This window comes from Megalobrama amblycephala, linkage group LG13 (assembly GCF_018812025.1).
Source record: "Megalobrama amblycephala isolate DHTTF-2021 linkage group LG13, ASM1881202v1, whole genome shotgun sequence".
Taxonomy (NCBI): domain Eukaryota; kingdom Metazoa; phylum Chordata; class Actinopteri; order Cypriniformes; family Xenocyprididae; genus Megalobrama; species Megalobrama amblycephala.
The window spans coordinates 26,044,459-26,059,692 of NC_063056.1; the positions used below are offsets into that span (position 1 = coordinate 26,044,459).

General features: G+C 37.9%; 2 protein-coding genes across 2 annotated transcripts in view; one reads left to right on the forward strand and one right to left on the reverse strand.

The window, feature by feature from the left end:
- tex10 (testis expressed 10) overlaps positions 1-11,687 on the reverse strand; it is a 28,511-nt gene extending 16,824 nt beyond the window's left edge. Inside the window, exons 1-6 of the mRNA XM_048152109.1 lie at positions 11,588-11,687; positions 4,283-4,332; positions 3,564-3,768; positions 1,212-1,720; positions 893-1,102; positions 78-324 (exon numbers count right to left, since the gene is read on the reverse strand). Of these exons, the coding sequence (XP_048008066.1) occupies positions 78-324; positions 893-1,102; positions 1,212-1,720; positions 3,564-3,743 (1,146 nt within the window). The 5' untranslated portion in view covers positions 3,744-3,768; positions 4,283-4,332; positions 11,588-11,687. The remainder of the gene's footprint in view (positions 1-77; positions 325-892; positions 1,103-1,211; positions 1,721-3,563; positions 3,769-4,282; positions 4,333-11,587) is intronic.
- On the forward strand, positions 4,659-14,531 carry si:ch211-197h24.6. The gene is made up of 12 exons (XM_048152114.1): positions 4,659-4,807; positions 5,117-5,162; positions 8,960-8,990; positions 9,852-9,932; positions 10,110-10,249; positions 10,449-10,574; positions 10,665-10,710; positions 11,953-12,024; positions 12,142-12,548; positions 12,662-12,766; positions 13,585-13,675; positions 14,144-14,531. Exons 2-12 carry the CDS (start codon positions 5,118-5,120, stop codon positions 14,164-14,166), a joined length of 1,167 nt encoding a protein of 388 aa, XP_048008071.1. The 5' UTR covers positions 4,659-4,807; position 5,117; the 3' UTR covers positions 14,167-14,531.
- Positions 14,532-15,234: the final 703 nt, after the last annotated feature.

Genomic DNA, 15,234 nt, shown 5'->3' on the forward strand with positions numbered 1-15,234 from the left:
GTGGAAACAGGATTTTTATGAGCATCCCTGGCTGTACAGTATCAATGATGCTGCCACTGCAGTGTAAGTCTATGTACCAGTATGTCTTGTTGGTCTCGCTGTGGGGTGAGTCTTCTCAGTAACTGCAGTATGGTGAGGATCTGGAACATAAGAGCCATGGACTCGGCTGAGAGCAGGTGGCCGCTGTCCGTCTGCACGCGCTGTCCACCTGCCGCCTCAACCCAGATCTCCAGCAACAGAGGCACCAGGGTTTCTGCAAAGCCCTGCACGGTCTCAGCTGAGCAGAGTTCCTTATCCATTCCAGCCCCTGGCTTAGAGTCTGGCCTACACAAAACAGACATTAAAAAAAGCTTTATATGGGAAACATGTGGCCTTTCTATCATTTGATTTAACTGAGAAGTGTACAAAGTCTCAGAATGATGGTTTATACAGTACTAGGGTTGAGCAGTATAACAGTACTAAAAAAGCATGCCACTACAATACTGTTCATTTTTGCAAATTTACAATTAAACTTTCAGGACAATAAAAACAAAAAAATGAAATGTATCATACAATAGACTGACATCAGTAAGAAAATTTGTCTTGGTTGTCTGCATCACTGCTTTAATATCTCCATTACAACATAATTACTCCATTACTGTGCCAGCATCTCAAAAAGGGTATTAAAATGTTTGATAATACTTACTTATTTTCTCTACATTTACAAATGCAAAAATAAAACAAAAAATAAAGATAAAAATATTTTTTCACTCTTGTGAAATATACTGCATGGCAGGCCAAATCAAAGGTCATAAAAACGTTCATGCTATATTCAGTTGCTCTTCATGAATTATATGCGGATAATGAAAAGAGAAATTAGTCAGCACTCATTTACTGTGACAAATAAACATACCTCAGGCGGTAAGTGGAGCGTGGGGTGGGTATGGCTCCAGAATTTTCAAACACTTGGATCTTGCCCTTCCCAAAGACATGGTCCTCCCAACTCACATCTACAGGTGTCACCGAGCCTTTCTCTCCAGCCCACATTCCAAGGCCAATCCTACTGCTTACACCTTCCTCCAGAGGTCTTTCCTCAACAACTGCCTGCAGAAAATTGCCCAACCTGAAAATGTGTGCATGCACAAATTATTATGGCACAAGAAATAATTAAATTGCAAAATACACAGAAAGAAGGGGGAGAAAATGAATCAAATTTTTTTTGTGCGCAATACCTGACCAGCACAGTAAGTCTCCATTGCTGTGCTGTCACAGAGCGATTTGTGCTGATAGTCAGAGCATAGCCCCCTTTCCCAGATTTATCCAGCCCTGTTCCAGCTTTCCGCCTTTGGGAGATGAGCTCCAGAAAATTGGCCAGCAGAACCGTATGTCTCTGAGACAGAAGTCCAGGATAGTGCTCAAGCAGCACATCCAGCACCCGGAGAGCATCTTCCTGGATGGCTTCTGAGATGTGGGTCATGGCACATGTGAGGTGGGCGCTGAGCAGGGGAAAGAAGGGTGCTACACGTTCGGCGGGGATGCATTGAGCGATGAAACGCAGTAGACGTACCGCAGCTGCGCGCACGGAGCCTTCTTTGTCAGTGAAGAGTGCCGCCACCTCGGAGAGCACCGCTGATGCATGCTGCTCAACCAGAGTAGGGTTAGCTGAGAGCAACTCCCGCAAACCCACCAGAGCTCCCTGCTTCACGTTACTGTTGAAGTGGTGCAGCTGGGACAACAGATCCTGAGAGAAACACAGAGAGAATATAAGTGTGATCAAATTAAAGATAATGAACTAGGGGTGTAAATTGGACATTTTAACATGATATGATGTGACACTGATTCTCTTAGCCACTAATACAATATTTGCAGATCCCTGGAAACATGCCATAATGCGACTATGATTTATGAAGATTCAGAACCCTGCTGTCAACTTATGGATTACAATTTTATGTGCCTGTTTTGCACAACCCATTACATTCCAATACGGAGCACACGTTCAGACGTAAACACTGAAGCTCTGCAACAAAAAATAGCGCAGAAGTATGAGGGGACACATGAATTTGTTGAATAAAGTCTTTTTTCGCGGACAAAAAAGTATTCTCGTCGCTTCATAAATTTAAGGTTGAACCACTGTAGTCATGTCGCCGGTTTGAACAATGTCTTTAGTCTTTCTGAGCCTCAAAAGGTGCAATGTCGTTGCTGCCTATGTGTGGATTAGATACCCTTGGATTTCATCAAAAATATCTTAATTTGTGTTCTGAAGATAAATTAAGGTCTTACAGGTTTAGGACGACATGAGGGTGAGTACTTAATGACAGAAATTTCATTTTGGGTCAACTAACCCTTTAACTCACAAATGCAAACAAAATATAAAATTTAATTGAACTCTTTGGAAAAAAGCAAATACTGTATTCCAATTGGGATGGGAGTTAAAGGTGCCCTAGAATCAAAATTTGAATTTACCACGGCATAGTTAAACAACAAGAGTTCAGTACATGGAAAAGACATACATTGAGTTTCAAACCCCATTGCTTCCTCCTTATGTAAATCTCATTTGACTTCCGGAAAACACGCGGATCTCAACATAACACCGACTGTTACGTAACAGTCGGGATCATTAATATGTATGACCCCAATATTTGCATATATGCCAGCCCATGTTCAAGGCATTAGACAAGGAAAGGCAGTATTAACGTCTGGATCTGTGGACAGACAAGGTAAGCAAGCAAGAACAACAGCGAAAAATGGCAGATGGAGCAATAATAACTGACATGATCCATGATAGTATGATATTTTTAGTGATATTTGTAAATTGTCTTTCTAAATGTTTCGTTAGCATGTTGCTAACGTACTGTTAAATGTGGTTAAAGTTACCATCGTTTCTTACTGTATTCACAGAGACAAGAGCCGTTGCTATTTTCATTTTTAAACATGTGCAGTCTGTATAATTCATAAAAACAACTTCATTCTTTATAAATTTCTCCAACAGTGTAGCATTAGCCGTTAGCCACAGAGCATAGCCTCAAACTCATACAGAATCAAACGTAAACATCAAAATAAATACTTTACTCACATAATTCGAAGCATGCATGCAGCATGCATGACGAACATCTTGTAAAGATCCATTTAAGGGTTATATTAGCTGTGTGAACTTTGTAAATGCACTGTAATATAGTCGAGAGCTCGTGTGGCAGGGAGCAGGCGAATTAAAGGGGCGGTGCGCTGCCAAAATCAGTGTATAGTTAATGATGCCCCAAAATAGGCAGTTAAAAAAATTAATTAAAAAAAATCTATGGGGTATTTTGAGCTGAAACTTCACAGACACATTCATGAGACACCTTAGGCTTATATTACATCTTGTGAAAAAGCATTCTTGGGCACCTTTAAAACTTATCAAATATTTGATGACAACTCAGTGACAATGCAGATGCAGCTAACATGAGTGTCAAAATAAAGGTGCAACTTGAAAATAAAAATTTTGCATCATATTGATGCATCAATCCCATATGTATCATTCCACATCTATAATTAACCCCAGAAAGATGAGAGTCAGTGGAAAGTGTGAGACTGTGCGTTTTATGTACCTTGATGTTGAGATGCCGGTGTGTGGTCGGCCCTGAATCCCCATGCTTCAGCTGCTCTGGTAAATGGATAGTTTTTGATCTGAAGTTGACATCCGTTGCATTGTCAGCTTTTGGCTTCTTTAGGCCAACCTTTAGTTTGGTTTTCTGGAAATCACCTTGCCTTTTTCTCTTTTTGGTCATTCTTCAGTTGTTCAAGAAAAAATAACTGTAACAAAAGTAAAACAACACAAATAAGGATTTTAAGCATCAAAAACTAGTTTAAATATAACATATTACAAAGGTAATAAGGATCAGTTTCATAAGCTATTATATTTAAATTATTCTCCAAATAAAATCAGCATAAAAACATTTAACACAGCAAACAAAATGCGCAATGACTGATATTGACAGTTTGGTCCAGCTTTTCTCATGTATATTGCATTGCAATGGAATGTGGTAATGAGATAAAACAGAGCCCCACAATAATCATCATGCAAATAAGTACATAGAATATATTATCAGTTCAGTTCAAAAGACAATTTACATCAGTAGATCTATGCTATAAGCTATACACGTTTGATATGATTGCTTTTTACATCAGTATGCAAAATAGTGTGGCTATAAGCACTACGCAGCCATAAATATTGCTTTATCGCCATTACAAAAAAAAGTCATTTTACTCAGTTTAAATACAAATACCACAACAGAACAACGACTTTAGATAAGTTTATTATACTGACCAGAGAGAATCACTCGTGCTGCTGTTGAGCCATCAGGGGTCCTTCAATCTCTGTTGAGACAATAGACCGGCTAAACAGATGCCTGATTAAATTTCACACAGCAACTATTTTCTTTCACTATTTCCTAAATAAATACATACATCCAAACACTTATATTGTGTTTTATTTTAACTTAAATGTCTATGTAGGTACTTCACAAATCAAGATTGTACGGCAGTCTTTGTCAGGAGCTGAAAAAAGCTCGCTTCAAAATAAATGTTTTTGGTTGTGAGTCCAGTCCAGTTCTCTTCACTTCATATGTGAAGCAACTCCATTAATTTGATAATGATTTGATAATTATTGAATCATATTTACTGTACGAGTAAATTATTAAAAGAAAGGAACTGGTCTGCGTTCATATACAGATCGAGGACTTTTATTTTGGAAAGAGACAGGAACCGGACAAGGGTCTTTGTTTAGTATTTCCGCCCTGTTTCTCATCTTGCTCTCATTTTCAAAATCAAACAAGCTTTTGCTAAACACAAGGTTAGTAAAGCAAGACCGAACAGGTAAGTCGTTTAATAAAGCTTTCAAAATATGTACTGTAATGAGTGCACTGTTCATTAATCGCGCTTCATGTTACAGCGAGTTTAAATGTAGCTGCGCATGATGCAGCGTGAAAGCGGCTGATTTTTGTTATGTGACAGTGCCGCCATTGTTTACGTTCTCTTACAGACGAAAGAGAAGGACCGTGGATGTTAGTTAAAAATGAGTTACTCCAGCCTTGATTTGAATGTGTTTTTAATTACAGCAATAGTGAAAAGTATATAATATGTGGCAATTTGTCTTTTACAGCATGGACGCACGACCAAATCCTAACAAGAAGGGCAGGGCCGGGAAGGTGAGCTCTAATAGTGCACCACATCATATCAGATCCTCTCCATCAGCGTTATTCTCATCCTGCCGCGTGGATCTAGACCATTTACAGCCTACTAAACCTTAGTAGTATTTACAGCTTACTAAACAGTAGTTCTCAAACAGTGGTCTCTCAAAAATAACAGGAATGTGTTATTAAAGTCCCCCCTGAAATCAAAATGTAAATTTTTTTTAGCTTTTAGTATGAATATGTTAGCCTTAATGTTATGAATAAGCTGGAGTGTTCCAAAACAATGACAAAATTCACATTTAGGAGATAAGCATTCAAAACGTACAGTCTCTCACTTCTGCTAAAATGGTTCACGGATTTTCATGACATCACATCGCACTTCAGATTCTCATCAAATCTTCTGTCCAATCAAATGCTCTCTAGAATCTGAAGTCCCGCCCCCTCCTACACTATCGACAGACACTGAAGCTGCAGCTGAAATCGGTCATTTGTTCACACATTTACTAGTTTCTACATGGTAAAGTGCACTATATAGAGATTAGGGAACGATTCAGACAGTGTAAATATGCTTTCCATTGACGTGAATGAAGTCTGTGTTCGTATTAGTATAACGTAAACCGACGCAGAGAGAGCACAGTCTGCTCTGGCCCAGGGACACGAGAGCATAGAGCGGATCATATCCGCGAGTTGGCTCAGACCACGAAAGGTATCGGACCCATTTAAATTCTGCACAGAATGCTATATTTTAAAGTGATATAGAGGAGATTAGGAGGATAAACTGTTAGATGTTAAAAGGAAACAGAGGTTTTACTGAGTTTAACGGCTCTGGCCGAGCTGTGATATAAACTAAACGCTACTGGCTATTTTAAAAAAAGGGGTGGTGCTGTTCGATATATCGCCCTGTTTTCCTGTTTCAGTTAAAATTACCTCAACATATTGAATAATGCTGCAAGTTCCAAGACACTTCAGTGGGCCTTTAAAGTTGGCCCTTCTATTAAATATAAATGCATATAACAACGGAGGTACATCACAATTAGTGATGCGAAGTTCTGATCATTTTACTTGGATCTTTGAGTCTCGTTCAGCAAAATGAACAAGTCATTTTGCTCATTTCAACAGAATAAAATTGAAGTGTTGCATATTAAAGGTGCAATAGGACATTTTCGGATAGGCTCCCTCCCTTCTGAGTGCTCTCCAAAGCCACGGCAAAATACATGAAGTCGCACACACACACACAGCTGCTTTCGGCAAAGCATCACAAGAGACCGTGTAAAACTACCTCATGTCTCAAAGCACATAGCATTACAATAATAATGAACGTAAACGACTTAGAATGCTTGTACCTGACTGCTGCAGATTAATTTCGGTGTTGATACGGTTGACATGGAAATGCATGATTCCGAGTCTGAGGAAGTGAACAGCTCTGGTTAGAACATGACTGGTTGCCATCTCTTAATAATGGTAGTTAAGGTGTGAACATCGTGTAAGCTTGTTGTTTTGATGGAACTGTAAAAGGTGACTGTTTGTTTGCGGTGCTTTAATGCACATAGTATGATGTCTGCGTGAACAGGGTGTGCGAGGGAATGTAAAAACATACGTTGACAGGCAGGTAGGACATTGTATAATTTCATTTGGACCGAATATAAAGATTGGATGAACAGTTTATGGTCCTACACCTTTCACAGACGATATACATTTATAAAAATACATTTAGACCATTTAACATAGTGATTATTATCAGGATATGAGGAGACCAGTATAACAAAAAAATTACCTATTGCACCTTTTAATTGCCAAAAAGAAATTATTAGTTCACCTCCCGAGTTATCTGGTCTGAGTTGTTCGATCACGAAAACCATAAGTTACAGAAAACAACCTTCATGACAGAAATTCACAGATTTATAAATTGTTAGAAATTTGAGGAAGGTTGGGATTTGACTAATTTCTGTATCCAATGCGTCACGTGACAAAAGAAGAAATGACTCGGACCTGAAGACTCTGGAGGTGAACTAATCACTAATCATCGTTTCCTGAACAGAACCTATGGGATGTTGCGCATGCGCGGTCAACACAAAATGAACAAATCGTGGTTCATGGTCGACCCATCGCTAATCACAATGCAGAAAAAAAGATTTGTTGCTACTTCCATTTCATTGCGACTTCAAAGTATTTCTATTCACTTTATTGTCTCGCTTCAGTAACGCAACTGACAATTTTACGTTGGTGTACGCAAGAATTTGGTCCAACTAGCTAGTGCATAGTCCGCTCATTGGGGTTACTAAGGGTGTTTTCACACTGACACCTTTGACATTTTTGGTTTTCTGAACTTTGCTGCGCACCGTACACGAGTCCGACATCATTTTCAATGAAATAAGAACAAAACAGCGTTCCGGATTTGTAAAAGTAAGGCTACTTCAAGATCTACGATATAATTAATTTTGGTAATTTGTACACTACTCAAATGATTGTAATTGTTTTGATAGTTAGTGGTTGAATGATTTCACCAGCCCACCTGTTGTCATAAATCTTAGCCTGACCAGTGATGCAAACTGCCTGTTTGATGGCGCTACAGTTTTAATAAGAGGAATCCCCTATTTTTGCATATTGTAGATAGCATTATTATTCAGCTGTTAGAATACAGATCTTTCAGCAAAATGAACTTAAAGATGGTGATTTCACTGTGACCAACTGTATTTGGCATAGTGTTGTAGAAGTGCCCCCCCCCCCCTTTTTTTTTTTGGGCTGAACATGTGACGCATTCCTCACCCCTCAAATTGTTAATCTCTAAGAGATTAATAGTAAAATGATATTAATCTCTGCCCCAATGTCTGTGAGGATTTGCAGGATATTCTGATATTTGAAACTGAAATTATTAAATAGCAATGAGAGTATAAAATAAATATTTAAATAAAATAAATGCATTCATACAGTTACTGAAGTTGCTAACCTTCATGGCTGAAGCCTCTTTCCAATTGTAGTTTTGTTTACTATATTAGGAAGATTGCTATATCTTGAGTGTGTTCTTTCTCTTGTCATATGATAGTCACACATTTCTTATTTTCTTCCACATAATGGTCATATACATCTATAAGACCAATAGCTGTTCTTTGCTCAGGCCAAGGCAGAGAAACATGTTTCCCAGTTTCTGTATTGTCTAAGCAATACAGAAAATGCAAGCGTAACACAATGTTCCATAAGCATAACATATTAATACAATTTCTTCCACACTGACTGATTATTCAGCTTCGTCATCATAGGAATAAAGTTATTTTAAATTGCAGTAATTATATTAATATCATTATAAAATATAATTGTTTTTACTGTATTTTTGATCCAATAAATGCAGCTTTGGTGAGAGTAGATTTTTTTTTTTTTTTTTTTTTTTTGTGAAAAAATAAATAAACATTAGAAAGTCTTACTGACTCCATTGACCTGACAGTGCTTCTTTTGTCCTGTGAAAGACAGATAAGCACTAATATATTTATTAAAAAAAAAAAACATTCTGTACAGAACTTGCAGAACATGTTACTCCAGTATCATCCCATGTGTTTTCTTGTTTGTCTGGTAGAGCCCCATTCTTGGGGAGATGAATAAAGCACAATTTTTCTTCTAGCATGAGAGTGTTTTGGCGAAGAGACACTTTGTGTCTTCCCGTCCAAGGACTGTCAGCCTCTACTCTTAAAGTGGAGCGGAGAATTCAAGCAGCGGAGGAGGAGGGCGAGCTCTGCTCTTCACCTCCGGTCCTGTTATATCTTTCTAATTCCTCTCTATTTCTCTCCCCCACCAACGATTTTATTTGTCGCCTGTGACAGAAAAGGCAGCAACTCTACAATGGTGACATAGGTAAGTGCCACCCTCAGAACCCTTCAGTTCTGCCCTTCAGCTGTGCCTGGCCTTGGTAATGTTATTGCCATGTGCCAATTCTGGGTGTTTCAGAGCTTTGGAGCTTAAACCCTGAACACATCACACAAGCACAGCTCTCAAACTAGCACCTTTTTCAGACCAATGCTTTGCACTGTGTACATATTTGAACTGCGGTGTGCTGAACAACATTAGAAACATCAACATCGAGCTCCTTCGAGCAACATTAGAAAAATCAAGACCTGTTCTCACCATGTGCTGTAACATCAGGTCGAGATGCAAGTACGCTAGGAGGTGGAGTATCACACCTTCGATCCCCGTATGCCCACTTAGGGTCATCTAACTATATTGATTGTGGCGCCTCGCTTAGGGCATGCATTAAGCTGCCTAAGGAAAGTTAAAAGGAAATTCATTATTTCAGGTGCCACTAGCCTTGAACTCAATTAGAACAGTTACGCTGCTGCAGTGTGATCGGCTGAGGTCTCAACCAGTGTGTTTTTGTTGTCACACTTTGCTTGTGACCAGAAATACAGCGAGCATCACTGCAGCTTTTTCATTCAAATCTGTTGTTTTTATATGTTGTTCAGCGTTTAAGTGCAGAGAGTTGTGGCTCACTTTTCTGACCACAATTTTCCATCAACTGTAACTGTTGCCTATATGTAGGCCTGGGGGTAACTGATGAACGAGTGCTTTAAGCACTCAGCTAGTTTTGTTTTTCAGATTCAGTAACCACTTAGTACTGTTTCAGTAGAGTGGGTGCACTGTCTTCTGTGCTTTAAGTCCTGGTTCACAATTCCTGTCCAAGTACTTTTTGATTTTACTAATTCATGTATGTTTCATCAGTCTTCACCTCCAAGAATGGCTCCATCCAGACCATACCCAGCCTGAACAAACGGCTCAAATCAGTCACAGACACTGTTATTGGTGAGTAATGTATATTTTCTTTTATGCTATTATAAATTTGAAAATTATTTATCTTTCTTAAATAGCTTCAATGTACTTTTTATAGTGACAGTATAGCTAGACTGAATTTTAAACTACCGATACTTTTAAAATGAGTAGGTAATCTTCTGTTTGAATACACATGTACTTTGTTTATAGGTCTGCAGTACATATGGGAGTATCGAAGCCCATCTAAGTCAGCTCCTCCTCATTACCAGTGTAAACTGTGTGTAGTTCAGCAGCTGCAGAATGAAATAGCTGCTCACATCACCGGCTGGAAGCACAGCTTCAGATACATGGTACAATCACTAGTCAACCAGATATCGCAGATTAGCTCTGCCCATGTTTCTGATATAATACACATCCACATTTTATATATATATATATAAAATCAGTCACAGACACTATTATATATAATATATTATATATATATATAATATATTATATATATTAATGTGGATGTGTGATTTATTTATTTTTTTATTTTTTTGAAAACAGAAGCAGAACCACAAAGACAAGGTTCCTCATGAGGAAGAAGATGCACTTAAAGATCCAACCATCAGGAAAGCCATTAAAGCTGCTGCTGCTGAAGTTGAAAAAGCTGAAGGAAGAGGTCAAATTAAGGTGAAAGACTGCAGGCTGATGTGCTTTAAAGATTGAGTCTTACACATGTGCTCTTTAATTACACGATTGTTTGTTGTTTTTTTCCCCCAGATGGTGCTAAAGGAGCCATGTGAGGTTATGGCGTTTCAGGGCATGAGTAAGTCAGTCTGTCATACACACCATTCAATCTATTCCCAAATACAGTTGCTTATTCCCTACATCTCTATCACCTAAGTATTTTAGGTACTTTTCACTCATAGCATTCAAGCATTTATATGGTTAAGTATGTATGGCATTACCTTAAAAGCAAGCAAATTAATATATCTTTGAAACGGGTAAAAAGCAATATCATTATCCAAAACAAGACATAAACTTCTATAAGAAAAGCTGGTTGCTTTAGTAGAAATTTCCTAAACTGTACTTGGGTAATCCTCTAAAGACACTTAATAAAGAATAAAGAATTTTTATTCACAGCTTGGAGTCAATTCAACCACCAGAAAATCACACGCACATGAAAAGAATGCATAAAATTAGCAAGACATCTTTGATTGGTTCTGTCCTTATCTTTGCTGTTCATACCCCTCTGGTACGAAGCAGATAAACGTTATAATATTATTTAGTATTCTCTAAGTCTAGATCAAAAGCAAACCGGCTTCAACTGGTATGTTCCTATTCCTGTTTGTCTGCACTCCAGAGGCTGTTCAGTAACCTTGACATTCCAACTCCTTGAAGCAGCTCAAAAAATGTTTCCAGCTTGTACTGAACCTCTACAAATATCATTTTTTTTGAATAGCCGTTCTCATTGAGTTTTTCATACTCTTGAGTTTAGATGTCCCAATTCACCTTAACAATACTCTTTTTAAACAATAGTCAAATTCACACATTTGAAAAATGTGAGTTGTCCATTAACAGAAATGTTGAATCTTTGTGTCTGCAGAGGACTTGTGGTCAAGAGACAAGCCAGTATTTCTTGCAAGGAATTTAATTAGTAGTTCCAAAATAAAAAATCATGTTATTTCTTGTCCATATCTTACCAGATTTTCTCATTTGTGAAGATAGATGTATTATCTGTTTTTACATCATCCAGCACAATCCCAGTTTCACTTCCCTTCTAGCCTCACTTACCTCTAGATGCACCAGACATACACAGACATACACTCAAAATGAAGTCTTCATTTATAAATGGAAAGTCTCATGACCCACTAAATTGGGAAGTTGAGGGAGAGAAAAGATCATGGCCTTGTGAGCAGTCATGGTTATCAGTTTTTTTTTTTATGTCATAAGTTATTGTCTAACCATATTTATGTGCATTCAGATCCACTGACTAATTATATGCATATGCCATCCAGTTATTTATCCTGATAATTTTTTTTTAATTATTTTTTTTTTTTTTATAAAGAGTCCGCACAACCCAATCTAGGGTTTACAGGAACTGGTATTCTTGGGCCTCCCCCCAGAGGGTTGAAACAAGGTTAGTGTCTCACCAGTGTAATTGTTTGTGTTGATAGAATAAAATTACATAGAAAAAAATGTTAATTGGAATGATAGTCATAAATGTAGTTGCTTGACTTTTTCCTCACATTCTCAGGTGGTCCATATGGAGGTCCCTTTCAAGATCCCATGTACATGGGGGATTTTCCACCTCGGGGTGGAATGATGTCCGATTTCCCCCCTGGCATGCGTGGTGGTATGGACGATCCCCCTATGAGGAGAGGTTATTCAGATATGGAAGACTTCACTAGCCCGGGTCGCTATGGTAACGGCATGTCTGGACCAGACAGGGGGATGATGGAACCGGAGGACATGCATCGTTTCCCTGACGATGGACCCATGGGTATGGGCCCTGATGGTTTTGGGCTGGGCCAGCGTAATGATGGTATGGGCAGACCTTTCCCTAACGACATGTCTATGAACAGCAGCGGAGACAGATTGATGGGACATGGCCCTAAAGGCCCAGAGAACAATAGCCTCCCTGCAACATTGCTCAAATATCTGGTACGGTTTTCTTTAGGATATACAGTGTTTATCGAAGCACTTTCTTTTTTCTTTTTTTTTACATTATCAACTTTTTGAAGCTAATAAACTTTGTGTTTCTTGTTCATTATTAGGACTCTTTTCGTATTGAGAACGAGGACGATGCTCAGATTGTCTTAAAGGTCACACAGAAGCTCACAGATGTTCTGATGGAGTACCGCCTCAGAAGTATTTCATCGGTAAAGGCTTACAATGATTACTTATTATAATATGAATATATTGCTTTGTACAGGTTGTACACATAACCTGTATTTATGTGTACAAGATTCATTAAAGGAGACAATACACAATTTAGTCCAGTACTTCTAGTGTGCAAATTTATAAACTGGCTATTTGGCTTCAGGTTTAGGTGATCAAGAAGCAAATCACAGTTTTATATTCGTGTTGATGTTGGTGGAAACTGTAAGGTGTAAGGTGTCAGTGAAACCAGTTGCAGATATTTTTTTTGTGTGTGTGTGAACAGGATGTGGTGACTGTTTTGTGTGCTTAATTTCCTTTATAAGGTATTATGAGATTTTTATTGAAGACTTCAGTGATCTCAAACCAGTTTTACCTGATTACTTTAAAAAAAAAAAAAAACAAAAAAAAAAAAAGGGGTTGCATAAATATTTTTACAAATTATAATTTAAAATTACAATGATTTTTGGAAAGCAGTCATTAAAGAGAAGTAAAGGTTTTTAATGCTGTGGTACTAACGGAAACTAACTCACTTGGTTTCTCTTCCTCATTCGAGCTAAAATTAAACCTTTGCAATATTTGTTTATCCCTTCTTGAAATGTGTTATTGTCTTTTGTAAATCTACCATTGTCTTTGTAATCTTTCTAAACCTAAACTGTCTAAATAAAATTTGTGGCAATAGTACATGCCAAGTAGGATGAACAACAAGATCTAGAGGACAATAAGTCATTTATCAAATGATTAGCTTTGTCTCTCAATTATTGAATGAACAATTGGTTTTCAAAGCCGTGTTTAAGTTTGAATTTAAATTGTTTTTCAGGTGCCCAGCCTGAAGCCCCTGCCCTCCATGAATTACTCATCCTCATGTCTTCCAAACAGTTCTAATGACAGATTCCCCAGCGGCATGCAAGGTACTGCACGTTTATGTTTATTTTTCATTAATTTACACACACTACTTTTGATAGCAAATGGTTTGCGTCCAAGTTCCAAATAAAATAAGTACCTTTCATTTGTGAAGTATTTACTTCACTGGAACACCAAAAAAAAAAAATAGGCATTATTACATTATGTAAAATATAAAATATAAATGTAATTGTTACTGGGATGATAAAATCACTCATTGTGAAAGTCTTATGCCGCCCACACCTGCTTCTGAATGTTTGCGCATCTAACTAACTGTCATCTGGAACATTTGGTATCACTTCTGTTACTCTGTTATATCTGTGGACTTCTTTTTTTTTTTTTAATACTGGTGGCTATTTCAACTGTATTCTGCCAGAGATAGGCACATAAGCATGAATAAGCAAAAATAGCATGTTCTTCATTGTTTTTTCAAATGCATATAGTTCGTTTTCACTCAGACTGCTCTACATTCACAGGTCCATCAAGATTCTACAAATGAACATTCATCTGATGGATGTAATCAAGACCTGGATGCAGCCTGCTTTGCCTGTTTTTTTTTTTGTTTTTTTTTTTAAACATGGCTTTCTTGACTTTGTTCATGACCAAACACATTTTTTTCGTGACCTCTAGGCTGTTTTGTTTTTACAGTGTATACATAGGTAGATTTATTTTAAATGTTTCATTTTTCTCTTCCTTTCTCGCTCCGACATAATGGAAACATATTTGTGTGCAGTTTTTTTGTTGTAGCAACAATTTTAGTGTTTAAACTGAATTTAAGTGAAGTCAGTGAAATCTTCAAACAATGTGATATCTCTAAAGGTCTGTTGCCATAATTGTAAAATAAATTCATAGTTCCTTAAAGAACCTTATTGTTCCTTTTCTGTGTTTGTGGGTGCAGTTCCTATTTCCCTTGGAGACATCCTCACTTTGATCAGGTTGTACCATAGTCTGATTAAAGCATCTTGTAGACTTGAAATTAAGCTCTTATCCCCCTTGTTGAATCACCGGACTGAACTCCATTTTTTTTTGCCCAGAGATATTGTCAAAACATGAGAGAAAGACAATTTACTGGAGCGATGACTTCATGCCCAGCTTTCTCAGAGTCTGTACACAAAGTTTGGGCATTTATACAAGTGTTACTCATTGCAGAGTCTATGGTGGCCAGCTCCTCCTCTCTAGACGTCCAGTGATAGATCAGTGGACGTCTCTCAGTGGAGTGATAAGAGTTGTGGGTAGGGTTAGGGTGTGGTTGTACATTCGCTCCTCCTAGCGTAAGCTCCACCCATTTGCTCTGCAGTGAGCACCTTCTCCAGTTATATGCTGACCAAAGGAACTTGCATTATCCCTGCAAGGTGTTAAAACATGCTCATATTTAAAATAGAGGTACACAGTCCTCCTTCCTTATAGAGAACACTTGTATGTATATAAATATATAAATATTTATATATTTATGTCAACATTTTCCATAGCCTCTCACGGGAGAACATATGCTACATGGCATGTACATTCCTCTGTGTTTAAAATAACTTGTCTCCATGTGTCTGACAAGTGATCCTCACATTTTCAT